General features: G+C 43.7%; 1 protein-coding gene across 1 annotated transcript in view; it reads left to right on the top strand.

The window, feature by feature from the left end:
* LOC119719142 (meiosis regulator and mRNA stability factor 1-like) overlaps positions 1–27316 on the top strand; it is an 85229-nt gene that overhangs the window by 38894 nt on the left and 19019 nt on the right. The window contains exons 6-10 of the mRNA XM_038188465.1: positions 7462–7507; positions 8005–8207; positions 19335–19562; positions 21139–21366; positions 22526–22799. Of these exons, the coding sequence (XP_038044393.1) occupies positions 7462–7507; positions 8005–8207; positions 19335–19562; positions 21139–21366; positions 22526–22799 (979 nt within the window). The remainder of the gene's footprint in view (positions 1–7461; positions 7508–8004; positions 8208–19334; positions 19563–21138; positions 21367–22525; positions 22800–27316) is intronic.

Here is a 27316-nt window from a genome sequence, read left to right as displayed (position 1 = left end):
CAAATTGGTTTAGTAATTAGTATAAATTCTGGACTAGCAATACTGGGCATTTTGTTCTTCAGTCCAGTTTTAAAAAAGACGTGCATTCAATAAATTATTTGGAATATCCCCCCAACAACAACAAAAACGACAAAAAAGAAAACCCATTTATTTACCACTTATTCATGTACACGATACAGGCCTTTACAGGGGTGAATTCCATGTTTATTTCAGTTTCCCTCACTTTTCGTATAAACTTTTCCCCTGGCCTTTGAAAAAATAAATCCCAAATAAAATCCAGCTCCAAAAAAGGCCTTTTCAGAGAATGATTGACAGCGGCATTGTTCAAATTGATACAATGCCGCTGTTGTTGCTACAAAGTATATACGGTTGGATTCAGCTGTAGGCCATCGAACTTTAAGGCCTTTGATGACTTGCCGCCAGTAATTGCAAGCTTCTTAGATGATAAACAGTGATGATAGTATCTCAGCCAATGAAATGAGCTGGTTCCCGTCAACTAAATACGCCATTGGTTGCTTTCATCACGGTCCGTTTGCTTTCATGAATATGACGTTCCTTCCACGCGCAACTTGAGTGGTGGCCCATGTTGGAATTCTAGCTATCTGAGCCACAGGTGCATGGCTGCATGCCCAGTATCACATTCCAACCTGGTTGCCTAGAAATAATGTTATTAGGAGGCTCCCCTGTGATGCCTGGGCTGGGACTGCCGGTTGCGTAGCAAGAAATATATGACTATTTTTCTGGCAGCCTGCAGAAAACTAGCAGCTCAAGAATGCTGCCGCTTTCGGGAAATTTGTGCAGGCAAAGTTTTTCATATTTTGGAATTTGGAATTTGGATGCAGTTTGCATTTCCGTTAAATAAAGGTGTTTTTGTTTCTTTAAGAAAATCGGATCTTAAAAATACAAATAAACGATCTTCCTCAGGCCTTGACATTTCTGCTTGAAGTGACACTTAATTCCACAACACTTGCAGAATGCAGACGATTCATTTCTTCTTAATTTATTTAGTCTGCAGACTTCAAAAGAACATGGAAAAAGAGGGTGGTTAAAGTGTATACAAGTGTATATACAAAGTAAGTATTGTGACCGCAGTTACCGCACATTATACTGGGACACAGGCGGCAGTCTTTTTGAAGTCTTGATTAAACGTTTAAACGTTTAAACGCTACGGGAAAATTTTGCTAAACGTTTATTAAATTAAACGTAGATTCACATCCTTGGCCTGAATCTCTGGAGCTGAGTGAGGAGCTAGGCAGTCAGGGAGCCTGCTAATCTTCCTCTGAGCCTGAATTGGCTTGGTCTCGCACTGCCATCTCCCTGTCATGATCCACAATGCCCCGTGGGTTGCAGCACCGAGTGCATCTCTTCCCCTCTCCTCTACTGCAATTCTCCGGTGTTTTATGGATACATTTTCACATTCTTTATTAGAAATGGCACAAATAAGCTCTAAAGAAGTTGTTGAGTGGTAAATTTGACTTCCCCACAGTCAAAAACATAGGATTCAGTAGCAAAATTATCAAAATCTGTCAAGTTGGTAACATTTTGTGTGGTAAAATAGGTGTTTATGTTGAAAATGGCGGCCATAAATGGCAGCCATTTTGAAAATTCAAGTGGCTAATGGGATTGTTCAAATAAATGGTTCCAGGGGGATAAACATACAGATTTTGGTGCTTGTATCCACATTTGAAAGATGGTTACAGTTATCTGCTGCACCAAGAGGTAAAGTTGGTTGTAAAAAGAAGTGACATTATGATGACGTCATCATTGGTCATGTGACGTCATCTTTTGGTGCATTATTTAAATTTCTATATCTAGAGTTTTTAGAGTTCTAGAAAGCCAATTTGGTTAAAACTTTTAAATACATAGTCATATATGAGTTTTAATTGATTTTTTAATTGGTTGTTTTGGCAACTTGCCGAAACAGCCTTTGTTTTTTTTAGAGATTTTTTTTGTATTCCTTGTTTGGCTTCTCCTTCAGACTCTTGTTCATAGCACTTGTACACATTTTCATCATGCACGGCACTTTGGGCACAATTCGATTGCCTTTGTACTTAGACCAGCATACACATAGACCAGCACCTGCAGATGTGTGCCAAACATTGTTGTCATGATATTATCACGTAAGGCATTTTAAAGGTGCATATTTTAAAGGCCTATATCTACAGAACTACAGGTCCGATTGGGTTGAAACTTGGTATGTCCCTAGACCAGGATGTGTTAGAGATGAAAATTCAAGTGATGTCATCATGACATCATCCGTCATCACGTGTCATGTGACATCATATTAAAGGTGATATTTTGAAGGCCTATATCTACAGAGCTATAGCTCCGATTTGGTTGTAACTTAATATGTACCTAAACCGAGATGTGTTATAGATGAAAATTGAAGATAAGTCATGATGACGTCATGTGACGTCACATTAAAGGTACATTTCACTAAGGCCTATATCTACAGGAACTATTGGTCGGATTTGGTTGTAACTTGGTATGTACCTAGACCGGGATGTTTTAAAGATGAAAATTGAAGTGACGTCATTCTGACGTCATCATGCGTCATGTGACGTCTAATCATAGGTGCGTTATTTTTGGACTATATCTAAAGAAATATTTGTCCGATTTGGTTGCAACTTGGTACGTAGCTAGACCGGAATGTGTTATAGATGAAAATTGAGGTGGCGTCGTGATGACGTCATCACAAGTCATGCGACGTCACATTGAAGATGCATAATTCGAAGACCCATGAGAGTGTAATCATGCAACCTCATCCCCAGGGTGTCGAGCAGTACGTACCCACCACTATCTGCCGAGGGCGGATCCAGAACACAATTTTGGGGGGGAGGGGGGCCCCCCAAAAAATGTTTGGTCCCCAAACAAGTGGGTCCCAACAATTTTTGGATTCTAGATGCTCTGTGGTGCGATCTGAGGCAATTTCTGACCACTTTAACCATTTTTTTTATGGAAAAGATGGTGGTGTACGTAGTGCCTGCCTTCATTGCGACGTCACTTAAAAAAAAAAAATAATTGGTTTCGTTTTTTGGGGAGGCCATGGCCCTCCCCCCCCCTTCCCCCCCCCCCCCCCCCCCCCCCCCCCCCCCCCCCCCCCCCCCCGATCCGCCCTTGCTACCTGCTCTCTCACCCTGGTATTGGATCATTTGCATGTGCAAAATTTTTGAACACATATGCAAATGAGGAATAGTCTGGTGCCTGCCTGTGCATTACATTAACGTTTGTTTTTGTATGCGGTGTTTGGGGTAAAAACAATCAATTCATCGCGCCGTGAGTTACGAAAACACGATTGTTTTGGAATTTAAAATGTTACAATCTTATCCTGCCAATATGCAGTATCACATTTCATATTAGTATGAGAAAATTGGAAAGGAAAGGAGTATTTTTGAGAAGGCGTGGATGTTATAATTACAATGATTGTGAAAACACGTACACGTTGGAAATAACAACACCAAGTACATGATATATAGCCAACTGCAGTATCGAATCAGGATACAGAAAGAAAGTTTCCGATCCAGGGCTTACTATTGGAAACGAGGTTGGTAATAAAGTAAGTACTGGGGACGAGGTTGGTAATCATGTATATATATGACACTACCTTCAATTGCACACATCCCGATATGTATAGAACTACATGTCATTCCTGGATGGAACTTTAGTTTTAACTACTGCTGCCGCCGAACCAAACTAAAAATAGCCGAACATGTCCTCCCGAACCATACTGAACTGAACCGAACCAAAAAGGTTGGTCTACGTCACTCAACTTACGTATAGAGCAATCTACTTATGCATATTCCCAATGCCGGCAGGTATTTACGCTAAGAGTTTGTACAATAGCGTCCTCTTGTGTCCTACCACTAATGCCCTGCGGCATGTATGCCTCGTGAGCGTCAATTTTCTCTTTGCGGCTGGTCAGGTAGGACGTGCATAAAATATGCTCTGTATTTCTCATCAATTTTCTGCTACCCTTATCGCTTACATGTAAGAGAAGATTTTGATTAAAGAAAAGATCAGTAGAGTTATAGTATCGTCTTGTGTGATTATTTCATAGTAATGAAGCTTTTGGAGAGAACTGGCCATGTCACAACCGGGGGAATTCCTCTCCCACGGGACGGACCGAGTTCTCGGGGGACTCTGCCGTTAACACTTCGTCGTTACCGCGGCAGCAGTCTCCTGTCCAGCATCCCCAGCCTTTGCCAGCTGCGGGGGCTGGCAGTTTCTGTTGGCCGATTAGGGGACCATTGGTCGCCATCTCCGGTCAGCCTAAGCGGAACAGCTAAACGAAAGGGGCACTCTGGCAAGGTTCCCTCAAAACTTGTGCCGGGGCTAACCTAAACAGGGTCGACAGGGTAAACGTAGCTGGAGTCCGGGCTTCACTACACCCTCCGTCCCATCCCCGAACTCTGGGCAGCCCGAGGGGACTAGCCTTCACGCTTCAGTGGGCTTGGGTCACCCGTGTCCTCCCAGTACAGTGTCGAACACCACTGGGTGCCGGGACGGACTATTGTACAGGCCATCAGACCAGTCATCTTTCGCTCTACCCGTGGAGCTTGAGACGCTGTCGGCCGGCATGACATAAGCGATTCTGAGCGGGCCGCCCGGGGATACCTCGGACCGGCTGGTCCTGTAATTTCTCGCTATGAGGGATTGCCCTTGGCATCAGATTTTTCCCTTGCTCGGGGTCCCAGTTCCCAGGCATCATCCGAATTTCTCATCAGATGCTGGCGCTGACAGTTCCTACATTGGCCAGGTAAGGTACCCCAAACGGTCCCCATCTCTGGCCAACTTAAATGGAATAACCAGACAGAAGTGGCGTTCTGGCAAGATTACTCCAAAGCTTAACTCCTGTGCCGGTGCCAAACCTAACACGCGGCAGCAGGGTAAACGTAGCTCAGACACGGGCTTCACTACACCCTCCTTCCCATCTCCGAACACGGGGTAGTCTAAAGAGACTAGCCTCCACGGTTTGATTCACCCGTATCCTCCAGCACAGTGGCGATCGCTAAATGATGCCGGGATGGGTTTTTGTATGGGCTACCGGACTGGACATCGCACGACCGACTCATGGGGCTTGAGGCGCTGTTGGCTGGGTATGACATGATTCATACAGAGCCTCCACGGTTCAGTGGTGGTTTTGAATCACCAGTGTCCCCCAGACACAGGCTTTACTACACCCTCCGTCACATCCCCGAACACGGGGCAGTCTGAAGAGACTAGCCTCCACGGTTCAGTGGGTTTGAAGAGCCTCCACGATTCAGTAGTGATTTTGAATCACCTGTGTCCCGCAGCACAGTGCTGAATGCCACAGGGTGCCGGAACGGATTTTTGTACGGGCTTCCACACTGTACGGCGCTCACCCAACTCATGGGTCTTGAGGTGCTGCCGGTGCGGTATGACATGGGCGATGCAGAGCGGGCCGCTGGGGAACCTCAGGGCAGCTAGCTCTATAGTATCTTGCTCTGAGGAACCGCCCTCGACATCATTTTTTTATCCGTTGCTCGGGGGTCCCGTTGCCCCAGGCGTCACCCAAATTTTCACCGGATGTACCCCGGGGCCACTCTTCGGGAAAGAAGAGTAAGAAGAATTAGACCGGTCATCGATCACGCGCACCGCGCAGACTCAGTTTTTCACCGGCAACAACGGCCCCAACCTGGCCATGGTTTTCCAGACGCCTACCCCATGTTATCCCGGGGGCTGGCGTAGGTAACTTGCCCAACCCATGACGACCTCCCGCCGTCTGACCTGTGGGAGCCTGTCATCGGGACTTTGCGGTGTCATGGGATCTACTTGCGTTAGACCAGTGAGTGCTCGATTCGATCAGCCGCAGTTACGCACTCAATTTCTCGAGCACCCCTGTAGGACATGCTTGTTTGGTCGACGTCAATACCGTCTGACCCAACAAACTGCTGCTCCGTGGAGGGGAGATCAGCTCCCTCGAAGGATGGCAATACCCGTACTTTCCTTGGGGGAGACCCGATCGGGGTTAGGATGACCTCCTTGGTATTCAGGAATGAGGCCGGCTTTTGGTGCCCCATCTTAAGCTTAGAGCCCCTGAACAGATTTATGTACTGGTGGGCTGTGGTTCAATACAACACGAACCCCCGTAACGGGGTCCTCAACTCGTTTAGCATGTTAAGGCTACCGCATGGTTGACGACCTTAACATGCAGAGTTTCTGGACCCGCTTGCCCACCAATATGTGGAGCAGCGGGGTCTACCCGGGGTTACGCCTCTTGTCACGTGCCCCTGTAATTATACAATAGCATCTAATGTACCTAAACTGGGATGTGTTATAGATGAACATTGAAGTAACATCATGATAACGTCAGCATGTGTCACGAGACGTCACATTATAGGTGCATTTTCTAAGGCTGATATCTACAGAACTATTGGTCTGATTTGGTTGTAACTTGGTATGTACCTACACTGTGATGGGTTATAGAAGAAAATTAAATTTCAAATGCCTATATTTACAGAACTGAATGTCCAATTTGGTTGTAACTTGGTATGTTACTTAGTTGTATTATGTCGCAGAAGCCATTAATTGTATTTGAAATGAGAGCGTTGTACCTTTTTTTAACACCATACCTTGCTTGTGCTAGTTGTTGTGTGGGCCATTTTCGCACTATTCAAGGTCAAAGGCCATAGCCATTAGCCTTGAACAATTCATTTTATTATTCTTTTTCGTCATCGCAACAGCTACGGATTTAGTGAAATGAAAACTCGACGCCATCACAATGGCGATGGATTTGCGGTTAGCATTGAGTTTGCTGGATGCATAATGATGATTGCAGAATGAGACTTTAGTGAAATACCCTGCTGGCCTCCCTCTCTCTCTAGTGGAACGTTTCCTTTATGAATCATTTGTGATAATTTACCATGCTCTTCCACCATAATCAAGAGTTTATTATTTGTCCTAATCATTAGAGAACCAAACAATTATCTGCCTATTAATCCTAGCCCAACAGTGACTTAATTTAACCCTCCTTGTCTTCTGCATTTCATAACCCTTCAAATTTGCAAAACCACTTTTCAATTCCTTTGAGGTAATCTTCTGTGGAGTATGGATACACAGTTCTGGGCAAGCAGAGCTTAAGCTTCATGAAGTTCCTGCTTCACTACTTTCGACAGTGCTGTTCATTTTTTGTGCAGTGTCTGTGTGACACAGTTACTTCAAACTTTGTAGCCCTTTGCCTGAAATTGACCTGCAGGGATTTAAAGGGTTTTACATATTGCTCTGAATATTGACTTCCCACTAGGAGGGTTAATAGAATCTCTCTTTGCCATACACTTGTGCATAAAACCAATCAAACCATCCAAAACTAGGATTCTCCAGTATGCAAAGTGTGGCGACTCAGTGTTCTATATTGCTGAACCATACAGTTGGCAATTTAATATTAAACACACATTTGTGTTCCATCACATTCTTTTGAGTTTATTCATTTTTTTTGTACAGATAAACTGGAATGGAGATGATACACTGATCTTCATACCAAAGCGGGGTAAGAGTGAGGGCTTTGCAGGTTTTGTGCTGTTGTACACTGATTAGAAGATAATTAAAATTTCACTTTTACTTTAACAATGGAAGAAGTACGTTGAAAATATCATAAATACCTATTTGAATTAGAGTAAGAGTAAAGTCTGTCACAAGCCAATGTGGCCCATCAGGTCGGTGTTTATCTCCAGTTTCCGTGTAGCATGAAATGACTGGGAATATTTCTAATCCCCCTGGATGGGATGCTAGTCCATCGCAGGTTACTCCCCAGCTAATGCTGGTACCCATTTATACTCATGGGTGGAGAGAGGCAAGTGGGGATGAAGTGGCTTGCCTAAGGACGCAGCATATGACCAGCAGCTGGATTCCAACCCCTGACCCTCTGATCAAGAGTCACGAATCCTAACCACTAGGCCACACTCCCCACTCTTAAATAGAATACTTTTACAGTTTATAGATTTCAAATTGTGCCATTATGATATTTTACTGTTATTCTTTTAAAAGAGCAAAGTAGAGAAGAGCTGATTCGTATGCGCAAGTTCAGTAGGGAAGTAGTGGACCTCCTTTCCAGTCAGCCTCGCTACCGCATTCTCTTCTCAAAGTTCATCCCAACTTATCACCATCACTTTGGACGTCAGTGTCGAGTTGGTGACTATGGCTTTAATAAACTTCTAGAATTGTTTGAGGCAATGGAGGATGTTATTCAGGTATGTAGACTAAACCTTTTCAACATATTAGTAATAATTTACACAAAAGGTCAATACAATAGATATTGCTGTTAACTATGCGGAATCTTATAGACTCTGTGCATGAACAGCAGATGGTGCTTTGTAACCACTTTCCAGAGTTCCAGTGGGAGGAACGCACCGCATGCGTGCACTGTGAATGTGAACAAACTCATGGCATGATCTACATTCATGTCAGTGTGTTCAAGAGTCCCTCCCATTGGTTTCCGCTAACTCTCCCTTTGTGACCATTTAGGGAGTACTTGTGCACAGAGTCGGTAGACTTTCAACACCCAAAAAGTACCCAGATACAAGTTGTGATGATTAGTATTCAAATAGTAGGAAAACTATCGGACATCCTTTTAGGGGTTTGCACACTTTTAAACATTGAAACTGTAACATACTTTCTTGGCAACTGAGGGTGCTGTTAATGTTGATGTGATGTCATTTAAAACACACACTCAAGTAAATTGCTTTTCTGTTCAAATTGTCAACCCCAAAATTTGTCCAAAGAAAATATTTTCAGATTAAGTTTACACATTTACTTCTTGCATGAAAAAAAATAATACGTCACCACAAAAAAGCAAAAAATCCTAAATTCTGTTAGCTTTTTATGCTTAGGCCAATGTTTTTTTAGTTTTGCGTATTTTGCCTTATTTACCTTGCCTTAATGAATGTAAAATATATATAAGGTCGATGATTCTTAAAAATAACGGATAATTTAAGCTGTGCACACCACTATGCACAATGCTAGTAACGATAGCCACTGGCCAATACTGGCCATATATCGTGCAGTATCAGCATGCGTGACTGCACTGTGTAGCGGGCAAAGGCTTGCTGATCGCATCGGGGAAAAACAACGAAGGTTTCCTTCCAAAATAGCGATTGTAAGTAGGCAAAGAAACAAATACGGACAGCAGAAAAAGTCGAAGTGTTTTTGACGTAAAAAGGTTGATGAGCAGCATTTTTGTGAAACAACAAATACGGACAGCAGAAATATTACAAGCATTTTTAACATAAAAAGGTTGTTAAAGACGAAAAATATGTGAAGACGAAAATAAAATTGATTTTTTTTTTCAACAATATTTAACACTGGTGGACAGTCAGTTTATAAATTACACCCAAAAATGTGCAAACATTAGACAATAATTAAAATTAACTTACATTGTAATTCTTTATTTCATCACACAGCCAAAAATTATCTGCAAAATTCAACAAGTCGACATATTTTAAGGTCATAAATGCTGCAAGTCTGCATATTAATGCAAATGTATTGTTATTTGTTCATAACTGAATACATAAATTCCTATACAGAAATGGCCAACTGAAACATTCCTCGCATCCCCCCCCCCCCCCAATAAAAAGGACCCACAAATAAATTTAACAAAGAATTGACTAAAGCCCAGTTCATACATCATGCAAATGCAAATTTTCCGGGGGGGGGGATTGAATGGGGGAAAACGATTTTTTTTGTTGTGGAGGAGGAGGGGACGTGTGCCCCTTACCCCCCCCCCCCCCCATCCAGTTGTGACAATATTGACAGCACTGAAGAAATTCATGTAAAAGATACTCCTAATTTCCTCGGTGGTGCTGCCAACATTGTCAACACTGGACTTGATTCATCTTGTTGCTGAGCGATCTCTACTGCTGCCACATACTTACTGCGATTGGCAAAAATGGAATTAAACATAGGAACAAGACTAACTAAACATGCATGTGGTTACATTTGAATGAAACTACTTAAAATACACCACCAATTGAGAAACTGCATCTGTTTTCAAGCAAATTCCTGAAAGAATGAACCGTTCTCTTTTTAATATTGCAACTGTATCCCAATTTAGGTAAACACGTAAAGGCATAGGCCTACCGGTACCTCCAGTTCTTTCGGAGAAACTGACCTCCAAGATGCACATTTTGGAGCCTTATTGTGCCTTAATTGCATGACCTGCTGGAAAGGAGGCCTTGGGAACAGGGGGCTGAATTCATCCATGCTCAATTCAATACCATTTGGAGAGATAACCAAGGCCTGCAAGGTGATTTTACTCATCTTTGAGGCCATCGTGAAGAGGCACTGGCTCCAAACAAGTCCTGCGATACATAATTCAGTCAATTTTCATTACTAAATATTAGTTAGTACATATAGGAATAAAATGTTCAAACTAGAAAACACACAGTAGGCCAAAAAGGTGTGCTGCCGGTTATTAGGCCTAATATTGCCACGCCCTACCTAACCTGTTTTGTTTGTTTTTTGGGGGGAGGGGGGAATGAGGGAAAAAAAACACAATGAAAATCATCATAAAGTTTTACACTGTAACAATACACACCTCCATATGATTGTACACGTTCCTTCGGGAATTTCTGATTTAATGGCTCGTCGCCGTGGATCGGAAAATCGATCATGGCCCAAGAATAAACGGCGCCGGGCCCATAAATCCCGCCGCCACCGTTATTCTAGCTCTTCAACGAGCGACAGTGCCAGTACGTCGCCGACTTCTGGCCAGTCATCGGACCACCCACGTCATCGCAAACGCGGGCGGAGAGACAATACATCGGATTTATTGCTGAAAGGTTTTCAGGCTTTGTCGGCTCAGTTGGCGGCGTTGGCGCAACAACAACTCCCAATTCCCCCTCAAGCTGAGACGCCAATAGACCTTCACCTACTCATTCTACAGCTGTAGATACACACGAGGCAACACCTAAGGGTAACCTCGAGTCCCAGCCGGGTCCATCTTCGGTGGATCAGCCGTCCGACGTGGATTCTACCAGGAGTCATCCTTATGAGACTACCGATAATAGATTTCGTGAAGTGATGTGGGATATGGTTCGTATATTAAAGGTTCCCATTCCCGAACAGTCAGAATCTTCACAAGGTACACGGCCTAGTTTTAAGAAACGCACAGGTGTACCAGAGCGGGATTCCCCGAAGTCAACCTTTCCGGAATTCCCAGTGGACAGGGTTTTTTCTAACCGTCTTAAAACAATAGCTGGTCAGAAAAAATGGCAACCCTTTGCCAAGGCAGCATGTCATCCCTTTCGGGTTCCAAAGCAGGATACTGAAGAATTTTTAACAGTTCCGGTTATCCCAGACAATGCAAAGGACAAGATGGCGGCAGATACAGGGAAACAATCACTTAAAGTTCCCTTTGCCGATCCTGTCCGGAATAAGCTTGAAGAGGCATTACATAAGGTTGATGCAGCATCCCGCATGGGTCTGCAAACGACTTCATTTATGCTTCTTTTGTCAGAATACTTGGTTACTGCATGTGATTCCGTTTCCAGTGTTTCTCCTGCAATGGCTGTCAATGCCTTTCAATGTCTGGAGGATGGATTACGCATCATCCTAGACCAATTTGCTAGGGTCTCTGTACTTGCCACGGTCTCCAGACGTTCCATATTGCAATGTTCTAGAAACGATCTTCTTTCCTTCAGAAGGGGCAAGAAAACGCATGGAGGCCCTTCCTTTATGGAGCAAGGATTTGTTTGCGGATCAGTTCCAGACGATGATGGAGGCCGAGGCCAAACGTCTAGAAGCAACAGACCGTATTAATTTACAGGCCCGTCGTAAGAATCACAACCAACAGCTAAGGTCCCGACTACTTCGAATAGGTCCAAAGGGTTTAGAAAACCTTTGCCCTCCTTTCAGACACCCAAGTCTACCCAATCAACCGCTGTGGCTCGATCAACACCAGCAACAACCGCAACAACATCGCAGGCAACTTCCGGAAGGAGTTTTGGCTGGCCAACCTCAAGAGGTCGTGGCACGCGGTTTCCCTCCCGCCAGAATCTTCTCGAGCGGGTCGGGGATGGCGTCGGTGACGCTGGTTCTCCACCCGTGGCCCCCCAGATTGGGCCCGTGGGGGGCCGCTTAAGGCAATTCGGGGAGACTTGGGCCCACTTTTGCACCGATGGGTGGGTGCTTCAGACAGTCACACAGGGATACTGCCTAGAGTTTACAAGCACTCCTCCATCGGTAATGTTCTCACGTCCCACCCCTGTTCCATCAGACAGAGAACAGCGGAGGGCATTGGAGAAAGAAATAGAAACCCTGCTATCAAAACAAGCAATTCAACCGGTTCAAAGCCCAGTAGAAACATCAGGTTTCATGTCAACATTCTTCCTTACACCCAAGAAGAAGCAAGGCGAGTGGCGTCCTATTCTGAACCTAAAGCCGTTGAACAGGTTTATTCGTCCACGGCGGTTCCGAATGGAGACCCTGCGCACCGTCTTAAATTCTCTCCCAACACCATCCTGGGCCGCATCAATAGATCTGCAGGATGCTTATCTTCACGTACCCATTTGCAAGGAACACAGAAAATACCTTCGTTTTCAATACAAAAATACAATTTTCAAGTTCCTCACTCTTCCGTTCGGTCTGTCAACATCACCAAGGGTCTTCACCAGAGTAACAAAGACCCTGGCGACAATACTTTAAAGAGCGAATATAATGATATTCCTCTGCCTGGACGATTGGTAATCGTAGGCAGGTCCACAGAGGAAGTTCGACAGTCCTTAGAAGTAACCGTCGACTTGACGACAAGGTTAGGGTTTCTGATAAACTTGGAAAAATCTCATCTGGTCCCCACCCAGACACCGTCTTTTCTAGGGGCAGAAATCGACCTGGTAACAGGGATCGCTTACCCTTCGAGCGAACGAGTACACAATGTCCAGGAGTGCGCCAACCTGTTCCTGACGGCTCGATCAGCACCAGCGGTGGCCTGGCTACAACTGCTGGGCCTAATGGCCAGTCTGGTCGATCGAGTCCCATGGTGTCGCCGAGGATGCGGCCAATTCAAATACATCTTTTGGCTCATTTTCGACCCAGTCAACATCCTTCGTCAAGGAGCATACCAATACTGAAGCCAATCATCCCCCACATTCATTGGTGGACAATTTGGAGCAACCTGAGTCAAGGTTTGCCTTTTCCTCCTCCACTTCCCACGATGACTCTTACGACAGATGCATCCAACATGGGATGGGGTGCGCATCTGCAGTCACAGCAAGTGTCAGGTCTTTGGACACCAGACGAACTGGTTTTCCACATCAATGTTCTGGAACTCCTTGCAGTTCGCAGAGCCTTATCTCAGCTCATCAGCCTAGTCAAACAGAAGGTTGTAATGGTGCAATCCGACAACTCAACTGTAGTGGCCTACATAAATCGCCAAGGAGGAACACGTTCCCCCCAGTTGTGCTTCCCGACTTGGAAGCTACTCCTTTGGTGCATAGATCTCAACGTAACTCTTGTGGCATGTCACATACCAGGCGAGTTGAATGTCACTGCAGACGCGCTGTCCAGAGGAAAGATCCTTCCAACAGAATGGCAACTACACCCAAAAGTTGTCCAAACACTGTTCAATCTAATGGATCGTCCCAACATAGATCTATTCGCGTCACCACTGAACAACCAATTGCCGGTATACTGCACTCGAGTCGTGGATCCAAAAGCCTGGGCAGTCAATGCCTTAACAATCGACTGGACAGGCATGTACGCATATGCATGCCCACCGATCTCAATTCTCTCGAGGGTACTGCACAAGATACGGAAGGAACCCTGCAAGGTGATGCTCATAGCTCCATTTTGGCCTCGCCAAACCTGGTTCCAAACGATGATCAGGTTGCTGGTTCATCAGCCCATCATCCTCCCGCAGAAACAAGATATACTGAAACAGCCCCGGCCCAAGTTGAACCACCCGGATCCGGAGTCACTACGTCTGACTTGTTGGCTATTGTCCAGCATTCCATGCGAACAGCAGGCCTTTCTGAGGAAGCTGCCGCCTTGGCAGCCTGTGGCCGGAGATCGTCTACAAGGAAGACATATGATAGCTGACTCCGACATTTTTTTAAGTGGTGCGACGGGAGGGACGTGGATCCCCTCTCTGCATCTGTAACCATGGTTGGGGACTTCCTCCTCCACCTGTTTAATACAGGGCTAACATTGGCCACAATAAAAAATTACAAGTCGGCCATTGCTGCAGTGCATCAAGGTTTTCAAGATGGCTCCTCTGTATCAAACAACCTGGCACTAGGTCAACTGCTCAAAGGCATGTTTACGAAGCGTCCTCCTCAACGTAAACTTATCCCAGCATGAGATTTAGGAGAGGTCCTACGTACTCTAGCAAACCCGCCCTATGAACCTCTTGCGACGGTACCCTTGTTGGATCTGTCAGTCAAGGTAGCTTTCCTCATCGCTGCTGCAACAGCTAGGAGACGGAGCGAGCTCCATGCATTGACCGTGGACAAGGGACACATAAGATGGGAGCCGCACGGAGTATGTCTCATCCCTCGAAGTCTCCTAACTTCCAGCCTCCGGACATCTTTGTTCCTGAATTGAAATCATTATCTTCGGTCCCCGAAGATAAGAAACGGTGCCCAGTTAGAGCTCTAAAATGGTACATAGCTCGCACAAAACCCATCCGCGGTGGGGAGTCTCAACTGTTCATAACTTCAACTCCTCCCCACCGCTCAGCATCCCGTGACACAATTTCTTGATGGATAGTTACAGCTATCCGATCCCAAATGCCAGACAGTCCTCTGAACGAATCCCGTCGGACAATTCATGCTCATGATACAAGGGCGGTCACAACATCATGGGCACTATTGCGGGGTGTTCCTGTGGAAGATGTAATGCAGGCAGCATGCTGGAAAACAGCAACGACCTTTTCGTCATGTTACCTGAGAGATGTCCTCTTAACAGAAGGGCAGACTGGGCGGGTGACGATGTCAGTCACCATGCCATCAGCTGCCCCAAGACAACCCTCCAAAGAGGTCTCAACCCAGGCTGTTGTACCAACAACTCAACAGTAGGGTGAGTAAGGCTCATGGTAGTTTATAATGTGCTTTTGTGTAGTCCATGAGGGGATTCCTTATTTGTGTGTCCTTCTTTGACTCAATTGCAGCCCACTCCCACCACCAATTTCGGTGCCAATCTATGCATTTATAGGTCCAACAGGTAAGTAGGAGACGAAGTGGACAACCCCCAAACTATGGTGTTTGGTTGTCCACGAGGGGACTACTTACCTGTTGGACCGTCCCGCCCGCCTTTCCCCACAGTGGGCTCCTCCTTTGGTGTGATTCACTCGCGCTAAAGAAAGAGGACGATAATGGCGGGGGCTCTGACTATTGTGGGCGCTGGCGCAGGAGGGCGCTGTGGCACGCTATAGCAAATCTTTACTTTAGCGGTTAATTTACATAGTTAAGGAAATATGCATTTATAGGTCCAACAGGTAAGTAGTCCCCTCGTGGACAACCAAACACCATGTGGTGTACACAAAAAAGAATTACCATTCATGCATATGAATAATTAATTAGCCATAATTCCAAAACCCTTTGACCTATAGTCATGGAATTTCTTGGGTATGTTTATAATAAGTTGTTCTATATGCAAGTACAGAGTTTCATAGTTTTCGTCAGTCGATGGCCGAGATCTTAGGGGAATCCTCCCCCCTCCCCTCTCCCCCCGTTGAGAGATGCAACAAAATAAGCCGGCCAATTTAGGGTGAAATCACTTTTTTGAGCAAAGTATTATCTTTTTAAACATCTTTTTTTTGGGGGGGGGGGTGTGAGTCATTGAATCAACTTTGAAAAGTGTATGTGTGTGGTGGGGGACAACCCCCTCCCCCTCCCGCCCTGCTGTCCCCCACCGATTGACGCCCATGAACATGGAACGAGCCAAATATTTAAACACATTTTTTCAAATTCGGTCACTTTCCTTTGACTCATCCTGTAATTGGTTCAACCAGTCAAGGAAAACGTAACGGCACCAAAGAGCACGTCGATTCAGTTCGTAGATCAAAAATACTGCCAAGAGTGCCACCATTGTGATGCTCGAGATGATCCACACAACTTGCCGTATGGTTGCGGGACGTCTAGATGTCCCGCAAATTTACGGGTGGTTTACGGGCACACGCAGATTTAAGAGGGTTTCGTGAATAACCCGCAAGTGCTTAGGTGAGGGTTACGGGGAAGTTGCGCACCCGCAAATTGTTGCGGGTGCTTTGTGAATAAGGACCCAGGTCTAACAAGAGCTGTTTCGGTGGACTTGCCGAAACAGCTAATTAAGCATGTTCTATTTGTGAGTCATGGCAATAAGGTTTAAAGAAAGAATATGCAAAAGAAATACTAAATGGAAGTGAACAGAGGGGGGGGGGGGAATAAGTTTGTCTGGAGCTGGTTGGAATTGGCATTGAAGTGTGCAATTAAGAAATGATCCTGCTAGTCTTCATACAAATCAAACAGAATTATGATGACATCATCATGCGATTTTATATAGATTTTTGAAGTTTTGAAGATTATTGCCTTATCGCATAAACACAACATGCTAAAGTCACGATTCTTTCTGTAATAGGTTTGTTAGGTCGTAGATATGCACAAAATGTGACAAATGTGTGACGTCGTGATGATGTCATAAAAAACATGTTTGGTTTTTTTAAACACATAAGGGTAAATTCAATCGCCATGAAACTTGGTGGGTACTTAGGTACATAATGGTACAAACATGCACATTTTAAATTGATGTCACAATGATGTCATAATCTGATTTCTTTAATAAATGTTGAAACTTTTTAAATTGTGGTCTACTTACAAACATTTGACATTCTCTTCTACCAATTCTGCAAACTTCACGTATTGTCATTGTAAAGGTGATATTTTAAAGTCCTTTATCTAGAGAACTACAAGTCTGGTCGGGTTGAAAGTTAGTATGTACATTGATAGGAATGTGTTCTAGGTAAAAATTGATGTGACACTATGATGAAATACAATTGTGTATGGATTTATTAAAATGTTAAATATTATTGGCATTTTTTAACATTCTTCTCTACATCTAGCCCCAAAAATGCTAAAATCAAAATACTTTTAACATGTTCAGTAGGTCATGATCATGGGCACAAAATTGTCACTAATTGTGTGACGTCACTATTAGTTTATAGAAAATGCAACAGATTAAGAATAAGTGGTCAAATTTTTATGGAACTATTTTCGTACATGGAACTGATCATTTACATGAATTCACAGAAATGCAAAAAAAACCATAAACATAAAGAAAAATATCAAAATGCAAAAAGGCCTTATCATCTGTTCATCGAACAGACATAGACCTCTAGTTTGTGTTTGTTTTTCATTGAAAATTAGCTATCCTTTGTCAAAATGCTTTAAAACATGCAATGTGCATGGCAAAACCTTGCAACGTTGGGCTGATGAGTGCATTTTGGCATCAGGTATCTAGCCTGTTCTAGCTTATGATCTACCATGCATTGTGTGGTCATAGAAAGGTGTGATCAGTGGTGCACTGCTGGTACCCCAAAAACATTTGCCAGTATTTGCTGCTTGAGCACATGCCTAAACTTTTACTTCCAGCAAAGGACCAGGACAAATTTTATTTATTAATTAAGAGGTGTCCCTGAGGGGGTTAAAAACGACATATCCCACATCACAGCAGTCAACAATTGTTTTGTTATATCGTGCCAATAAATCAAACAGATAAATGGTTGTAAATTACTGTGTGAGAAACTAATTAAATCAGTGAGATGTAACCTTTGATTACTGAGGGCTTTGACGACCTGCCGGACATTAGACTGAGCGGTTGACGTTGCAGTTCTCATTGTGTGAATCTAGTGCTGGCAGGTTCCACACGCGTGTGCGGCTGTGTGCGCGCAATGAACGCTGTGCAATATCTCTGCTCTCTACATAAAAATGGATATCAGTGTGTGACAAGCATTTTTACTACTCAGCTGAGAGGCTCGAGGGGTATTGTCATCGCCTACGGCGTCCGTCTGTCCGTCCGTTCTGACCATACCCCCCTTGTGGGGTGATGTTCCTTTCAGGAAACATCACCCCACTATTTTCACAATAGAAAAACATCACCCCAGAAGAGAATCTTTAGAAAAAGGGATAATGGGAACACAATGCTATCACCCCACAATTCCGTCTGGCTAGACCGACCGGAGTTTCCGGATGATAACTTCAGTTAGAAATGTTGTTTGGGATTGTAACTTTGGTAGGGGGTTGCCCTTGGGAGTAGGCAAGTTGGGATTGGTTTTGAGGTCAAAAGGTCAAAGGTCACGGTCACCGTGGTGAGTTAAAGGTAAACGGTTTCCGGATGATAACTTGAGTTAGAAATGAGATTTTGATGTCAAACTTTGGTAGGGGTTGCCCTTGGGAGAAGCCAAGTTGGATTGGTTTCGGGGTCAAAAGGTTAAAGGTCAAGGTCACTGTGGTGAGTTAAAGGTAAATGGTTTCAGGATGATAACTTGAGTTAGAAATGAGATTTTGGTGTCTAACTTTGGTAGGGGGTTGCCCTTGGGAGAAGGCAAGTCGGGATTGGTTTTGAGGTCAAAATGTCAAGGTCACTTTGGTGAGTTAAAGGTAATTGGTTTCGGGATGATAACTTGAGTTAGAATGAGATTTTGGTGTCTAACTTTGGTAGGGGGTTGCCCTTGGGAGTAGGCAAGTTGGGATTGGTTTTGGGGTCAAAGTTCAAGGTCACCGTGGTGCGTTAAAGGTAAATGGTTTCTGGATGATAACTTGAGTTGGAAATGAGATTTTGGTGTCTAACTTAGGTAGGGGGTTGCCCTTGGGTACAGGCAAGTTGGGATTGGTTTTGGGGTCCAAAGGTCAAGGTCACTGTGGTGAGTTAATGGTTTCTGCATGATAATTTCAGTTGGACATGATATTTGAGTTTGGAATGTCAGTTTGCCCTTTTCGACAAACTTTGGCTGAGGGGTTTCAACAGCAACGCTGTTATTTTTATTATCTTGACACGAGGCTGTTCTAGACCAATGAAATTACAGTATCCAAGCACAAGATATAACAAATTTATTTGTTAATAAAATAAATTTATCAGTTAATTCATGATATACATGTAGGCCTGTACAGTCGAATGCCTTTATAACAAGGTCCTTGGGACTTTACATATTACCTTGTTATAACAGGTACCTTGTATTATTAATAATGGAAAACAAAGGGGGAAAAAAAGAAAGACTGTGGGCCTAACATTTTTCTTGTTGTAAGCAGTAGGTTGTGTTAACAGTGCTCTTCTTATCAGTGTTCAACTGCCCGTATATGCATTTCGGATACCAGAATTTGCACAGTAACTTTTATTTTTCCAATGACCAGGTTGAAGAACAAGGAGATGAGCGTGTGGTCATTTTGACTACTGAGGAACAGCTGGCACTCATAGCTCGTCATACTTCAGAAATGTTACAGAGGAATCGCCTACATCTCATTAACTTAGATACATTTAATGAGATGTATACAAGATGTTACATGTATCCAATCTACATGAAGGACTATCATACCAAGAATATGCAAGAGTTGATGGCTAGATTTCCACATGTAGTTGAGGTAGGCTGATTATGATATAATCTGCTGTTAAGGAAACACATATCTGGCAGATATGCCAACACTCCTGACTTTGTCATTAGCAATTAATGTTATGGTGACTCCATGTTGCACTTTTATGCGTGTCCCTTAAAATGTATAATAGGATGATATGGAAGAATCATCTTGTTTTATTTTGTGAATGCACGGAAAAGTTCAGATTTATATAACCGACATACAGATCCTTGTCATTTGATTGGTGGAACTCACATCACGTGACATTCGTTATTGCTCCCATTCACGCCGGGGTTCAAAAAGTCCCATTCGCCCATGGGGAATGGGAAATAATATTGAACAGTTAGGATCATTCTTGTTCCATGACGTGGTATTTGTGTGCAAATGCATGCTGGTGTGCGCGTTCAGCGTTGTGCGTAGCGCGTAGCGCGTATTGTTCCAAAGAGCCAGCGCTACAGCGTTGGGTTCAAACATTTTTGTGAAGGGGTGGTTTGGAAGAGGGAAATACATTTTCCACCAATTTTGTATTGAAATAAAATGTCAAATGACAAGGATCTATATAAAACAAATATTGAGTGGCTTGAAATTGTGAAATGGGAGGAATATTGTTGCTCGGTAAAATCTGGACTTTTCCAGTTCACTCGGCTTTGCCTCGTGAAGGGGAAAAGTCCAGATTTTACATTGCGATAATATTCCTCCCATTCCACGCTGAGCCACTCAATATGTGTATAATATGGAATATACTTAGTGGGTAGAGTGGTCTCATAAAGGGTAAATGACAGTCAAAGCAGCGCTGTCAACTTGATTAATTCACATATGCTGAAGTTCGTGCATGAAGTTTTATGTCATATGTTGTAAATCTGAAAAATACCAGTAAAGATTGGCATTCCAAAAATGATTACCAACGTTTGCATCAAGTACATGAAAAGTTCCCAAGAAAACAAACACTGTTGCAGTCGTTCAGAATAGAGCATTTTGATTTTAGACATCCCTTCATTTAATAAACAAGACAAGGCCAGCTTAGGAAAGCTGGTTCATGAGCACACAATTCTATTCAATTGATTCATAATTGATATTCACGTGTAGCTTTTTCGTGCATCTTTGCTACACAATTGGCCTGATTTGACCGTAGATTGGCATTACAAGGTAATACTTTATGAAAGTACTGCCCAGCCCTCTGCACCAGCCTACAACCAGTCTAAGCACAAGTGACAGTCAGTCAGTCAGTTGGTATAAAACCAGCAACTCATATCCATGGTCCACCCTATGACATTCATTTTATACAAACTTACATGTGTATACACGGTTCACCCAACTAGTCATCTGAGACAAAACTTTTGAGCCAAGCTAAGACTTATATAAATCTAAGTCACAAGTGACAGTCAGTGAGTCAGTCAGGTACAAAATGGACACTAGGCTGGCCCTCTGGGACCAGCAAATATTGATGCATACCGTTTGCTTTCTGAAACCAAATTCTATTCGGGTTAACTTGAGTCATTGAGCATTGGTCAGGTGCCACTCTAGAATGTCAGTCTAAAACAGGTGAATTTTGGGTTTGTTACTTTGTTCAACTTTTAATTTGCAGATTGTAAGTGATGGTTCTAAACACCATCTGCATCTGGTAGAGAATATGCACTTAAGCCAGTTGACACAGCAGATATTAGTGGTACTACTGGAATCTGATGATGGACGTCTAGCTATCAAGGATGTTAGCGTAGCTTACCATAGTGTTTGGGGCCAAGAATTGATTCCCATTGAGTATGGACATAGCAGACTGGTCACACTCATGAAAATGCTTCACTATGTTCTCATGGTAAGACAGTAGCTTACTCCTAGAGTGGTAACGGTATTATGTAATCAGGATTCACAGACATCAAAGAACTGGATCTCAACAAAACTTGCCCTTGAAAAGAAACCCAATACATTCCTCTCAGTTTTGGATATTGTATTTGATCATCATATAGGTTGGACTTCAATTGCAAGACTCATGTTCTTTGTAATTGAAAGTTGGTTATTGTGCCACGGACTATGGACTCAATGGTGCAAGAGCAGTAAATGGTCTGTATGACCACTCACAGGCTGTATTGGTTCGTGTATGACTCACTTATTTTAAGCATACATGTAGCTAAAGTGGTGGTTTAAGCATACATGTAGCTATAGTGGTTTGGTTGGTTAGAATGTTTTCTTTCTTTAACCCTCCTACTATTTAAGAGGTCAAAACCCTTCCGAACGTACCTATCCCCTACCCCGAGAAAATTTATAAAAAGGAAAATATAATGAACCCACACCTTGGTTGTTTGTCCCTTTGTAATCAATACCTCTAGGATGTCATCTATGCCATGCTAAAATAAGTCTCCCGCACTTGCCAGTAAAATTTTAATTTAATTTTATCCTTCTCAATTCCGATGATTTTGCATTTAATAGCCGAACTACGCCCTCTGTCTTCCACTTCCAAATGGCTGGAAAATGACTTTCTGCATAAGACGAGCTTCCTTATAATACAACGAAATTAAATAAGTCGGGAGAACCTTGTAATAACGAGAGTCGACTGTACACATGTAACTGCACGTTAAAAGAAATTGGCGGAAACAGGGGCATCACCAGTGAGCCCCAGCAATATTTAAAATACTTGAATTTTCGAGCCAGCTGGCTAAAACTATGAAAGGTCTTACAAAAGGATTGAAAAACAAAAAAACAAGTTCCACAAGAAAGGGAAAGTGAATGTGAATCTCCTCATTCAGTTGCCTCTCCTCAATCAGGCTACTTTTGTGTGCCCTTTGTTCCGGAACGGGATAATTACTAAGGTTGTGATCAGTACCCCATGGTCACACGACACGTTGCCATATTTTAGCCAACTAGGATAGAGAATAAGCAAAAGGTGTGTTATAAAATAGGATTTCCTCAATTGTAATTTTAAAAGTTTATGTGTTCATTATTGTTTGCATAACTTGACTGGTTTTATTTTACCCTAGGTTCAGAATGAATGGTTGGATGAATGCTACATAGAACTAACTCCTGCCCATCAGTTTGCACGTCAAGCCCGCAATGTCCTGATTGCAGACAATCGTTTGAGCATGACATTTCAGGAGTTGGTTGCTAAATATCACAAATTGCATGGAGTACAACTACAGCCGGCCAACTTTGGACACAGTGCACTAACTTCTCTGATTGACACAGTACCACGGGTTCTGTCGGTGGTCAACAAAGGAGCCAAGAGAGCTGTCACTCTTAATCCAAGCTGCTTAGGTAAGATCAAAAACAGCATTAGGTATGGCAGAAACAATAGGAGGGCGCTGTTTGATTTGGGTAAAATCTTTTGTATTTACCCAAACCAAATAGCGCCCTCCATTGTGTCGGCCATTTCTCAAATAGGCTTGTTGCATCTCAAATAGGCTTCAAATTAGGTTTTTGCCCTTCACCGACGTTTTAAATAGACTTGTTGCATATATACTAGTTTTATTTCAACAGGGTAGCCTTTTCAGTTATTTAAAGTGCTATTCTTAAGGCCGGGTTCAAAATTAGCGGTAGCCCGCTAGCCAAATGCTAGTCAAAACAGCAGCAGGCTAGTCACACTATTCCTTAAGTAGCCCGGCTGGTGAGTCAAAAAACTATTGGGCTACGGCAAAGATGAAAGGACAGGCAACTTTTTAAAGGGTTAAATTATTTATTAGACATTTATTTAAAACACTGACAAAAGTGCCTCAGAATACAGTAAACTCTCCAAGTTGGCACTCTCGGGACCCGAGAATTTGTGACGACTTACGCGAATGCCGATATCTGCTGTAAGTCGTCATTTTGCTGACTTTTATGAATGGTCTTTTGCACACATGATTCATTGCACTAATTGGCTTCGATTTACCCTGGATTATCTCCTTAAATTGCTTGAGTTGAATCCAGCAAATTAATCTTTGAATTGTATCATCAGTCCTTATCTGCAGTGAATGCTTCATAGTCGTCATTCATTGGTCATGATTGCGTGGCCCAAGCACAACGAGGTACATGTACATGTACAAAAATGAAAAAACACATGTTCATACATGTACATGTTCATGTATACCACACATGGTTGTGCGCTATACCGGAAGCCCGGCCTACGGCGAACGGAATTTCACATTCGCCAGCCGTGGGCCACGGTCGCGTGGTCCAGAGACAACGGGACCTACCGCACACAGTTAGCCGTACGCCAGGATCCCCGCTTGTGTTTAGTCTTCACCCATCTGCATAATATTATGTACAATGTATGTCTATTATCTCCGAGGGTGTTGCCCAGCCACCACCGCGTGGTTCTGTACAACTAGCCCCTCCAGACGGCTCTCAGTCACCGGGGTCATTTTGGCCTTCGCATTCGGCTGATTCATCTGATGATGACGAAGAATCAGACCGGTTACAACGGCTGTCCATCGCGGAAACGGAACTCCATTTGCTGCAGAGGGACATTACACGGGTACTTAAATTACCCTCCGCCGATGAGCCACCTCCGTCCGATCACAAAATTTTCAAATCAAGCGCACGACGGGCTCCACATCTAACAATGACAAGGTGTTCCCCATACCTCCGTTGGATCAAGTGTGAAACACATCGACAACGGACAAAATGGTGTCCATTTCTCAGGCGGGAACGGCTTCATTATTTTTTCTAATCCGGGCGAGTTTATTGCACCGATCCCACCGCGGCATACGCTACCGGGATGAAAACTCGGTTTTTCGGCCCACTCATTACAAGCCTTGCAATTGTTCTCGGCTTCATTATCGGTCATATACATTTACACAGGTACATGTATTGCCTGGCGGGCACGTTAATGAAACGTCCGTCTGAGTTCAGTTGCGAGCCGTGAACTCTGTAGCCCTCTACATTAATCACGGTTGGGTGACTCAAGGACAATGGGACATGCCGCGCAGTGCTTAGCCGTGCGGCGGTGTTTCTTGCTGTACTGAGATCGCTACATTTTTCATGTACATGTACATTGTACATGTGTGCATTACTTGTGTATGTACACTGTCCATTGTCTCCGAGGGAGTTGTTCAACAACTGACTGTGGCCGTGTGCAACTCGTCCCTCCAGATATGTTTTACGGTTCTCGTTTACGGGGTCTATTCGACTCTTGCATAAGGATGGTTCATTAGATGGCAGCTGCTCTTCACAATGAAGCGACTGGGGGTTGTGATACTTCCATAGTTCAGGCATGTTGTGGACCACATTCGAAAGATTGTGCCTGTATTCAAACTGCCTGCTGCTCTTCAAGCAATAATGTGATCATTACCGTTTTCCGTATTTTTTTGTCACATCTTCCCTCTTCAATGCAGCTAAGCGCAAGCTACCAGCAGTAGAGGGAACCCATTTTTTAAGCGGCTCTTCGTAAATAATACTCGCAGAAGCTTGAATACACTTTGCAGTAGAATTAAAGTGGGCTCGGCGATACGCATTCAGCCTTCCTCTTTATCCTCATGAAGTACATTAGGTTTAATGTTTTAATCTTGACTCGACAGTCTTAGCGGACGTAGTGACCGCTATTTTCACTGTCAATTTCATGGTCTGCACTCAGTACTCTATAATTTTACACGAGTGCAGACCCTAGCAATCTTGGCCCGCCGGGGTAACATGCTTGATGAACTGTTTCTCCCGTCAAAGGGCATCCGCCAAAGATTCGAGTCCCACCTTTTAAGTTTTTAACGGACAAAGATCTTTTCTTTTGCGGTGGATATCGATGTTTACATCCATATTGGTCGATGTCGACTACATGTACTCAGATGGTCAATCTCAGATAGCCATCAACCCCATGATCAGGCCAGCGCAGGTGAAGAACAAACAGTTGTTTGTTTTCTCAACTGCATACCTCTTGAAGTTTGCCCAGATGATTTGTGTGGCCGTGCTAGCAACATTTTCTGTACGCCATGCCACATAGGATAAGGCCTTCACTGGTAACAACGATTTCGATTCGGCTTCAGTTGTTTTGATGACTTCCATAAGTGACCTACCTGACTCATGACGACCTCCACCCATCTGTCTCGTAGGAGCTCGTCAGAGAGACTTTGAGGCTGACATCTATGCCATCGGGCCAGCACAGTGTTGCGCCCGTCTTGTATTTCCCTTGGGAAGATGTTCATGAGATTTAGTCGACTGTCTAACACATCAGCATGGGGATCGAGCCCTGGCCTGAAGGGTACACAAACTGCAACTCATTTTCAGGCCAGAGCACTGAGAATTTCGCGGTTTTCAAACAAAGATTCTCGCTGCAATTTCATGGTGGCTTCCTCCAGCCTTTTTTCCGCCTCACTCCTGGCCTCTGCTGAGATAGTAAAGGCGATATGACTGCACTGTGGAAACAAAGATTGGTGGCATTCACCTATTTGCTTGTATCGACCCAGTCCTCACTGCATTCAGTGCAGGCCATGACCTGACTTGTGCAGCACCTCCTGTGGTTCGACGTTGCCAACCTCACAAGGGTGGGCCTCTCACAGATTGCAGCCTTCACTAACTGTCATGGCAGACATGTTACCCTGCCAGTTAACTGCCCACCACTCGCATCTAGTGGCGGATTGGTGAGGCCTTGTGTGAGCATCATTCAAGTTCCATTAACATACTTGAGATGCTGGCAGTCTCGGAGAAACTGCGATGTTACTTTCTATATTCGGTGTTGTGCCATATGATCCTGGTTCGATGTGACTTTGACACGGTTGTGGTTTACTCCTTTGACCAGGTGGGCAGGCAGCCTGCACAACTGTGTACACTCACTTGAGAAATACCCCATTGGGGTTTTCCTCATAGCTTCTTGCTTTCGACGGTCCTCCTCCAAAGCAAGGACAACTAACCACATGTCAATCTGACTTGTTTCATGAACTAGTCACAGATTTCCAGGCTAATGCCTGAGGGTTCCTGACCCCTGCACATGGCACACGAATACGATGGTGATGAAGATGGACAGGCTACTTGTATACACCTTCCTGTCGTCTTCCTCTTATCCCTCGGGTACTTAATCAACTGGAGCAGAAGGATGACAAGGTCCTCTTCTTAACTCCATGTTGGCCCCATTGATTGGTTTTCCAGGGCTATAACCATTCCCTTGGCTCACCAGTTGGAGGTACAAATGTTCTTCTGAGCAGAACAATAATTTGAGTCGAGTCGGATGGAGTCAAATGTTTACCTCGAGTCAATTCGAGTTACGAATATTTGAAAACTACATAACAAAGACAAGAGAGAAAGTCATTTGTATCACTAACAGTTAACAAGAAGTGAAACTTCGATCTTATAAAGGCTATCTGGTTTGGCTTCATGTCTAGATTTTATTTCGCTGATACGCTGACATCAAAACCAAATTGCATTATACAAAACTGTTTCTGATTATTTAAGAGTCGGTATGTTTCCTATTTAATTTTTAAGAGGACTGCATACTTGGGTTCCTTGGTATCAAAAATATAGGGTTTTGAGTTGGACATTTTTTGTAAATGATCAAGAACAAATCTGACACTCATAGGAGGAATACTCAAATCCAAATAATCATTGCTCAGTTTCCTCTGGTTGTTAAAAGCATGCAATTTATCAAAATTCGGATTAATATTGTCACAGTCCGGACGATATTTGTCCCCAACACTAATAAAGTGTTGATTAAAATCTGCAGCAATTTCAGCAGCATCAATTTTAGTAGACGAATCAGCGGTTCTCTTGTTAAGCCTCGGGCAAACAGATTTGGCTGTATTCATAGCTGATTTGATAGTGTTCCACATTGCCTTGGGGTCATTTAAATTGTCTTGAAAAGTTTTTGTGTA

Source organism: Patiria miniata, unplaced genomic scaffold (assembly GCF_015706575.1).
Source record: "Patiria miniata isolate m_02_andy unplaced genomic scaffold, ASM1570657v1 HiC_scaffold_8, whole genome shotgun sequence".
NCBI classification, from domain to species: Eukaryota; Metazoa; Echinodermata; class Asteroidea; order Valvatida; family Asterinidae; genus Patiria; species Patiria miniata.
Note: the sequence above shows the minus strand (reverse complement) of the source record. Positions and strands in the feature narration are given on the sequence as shown.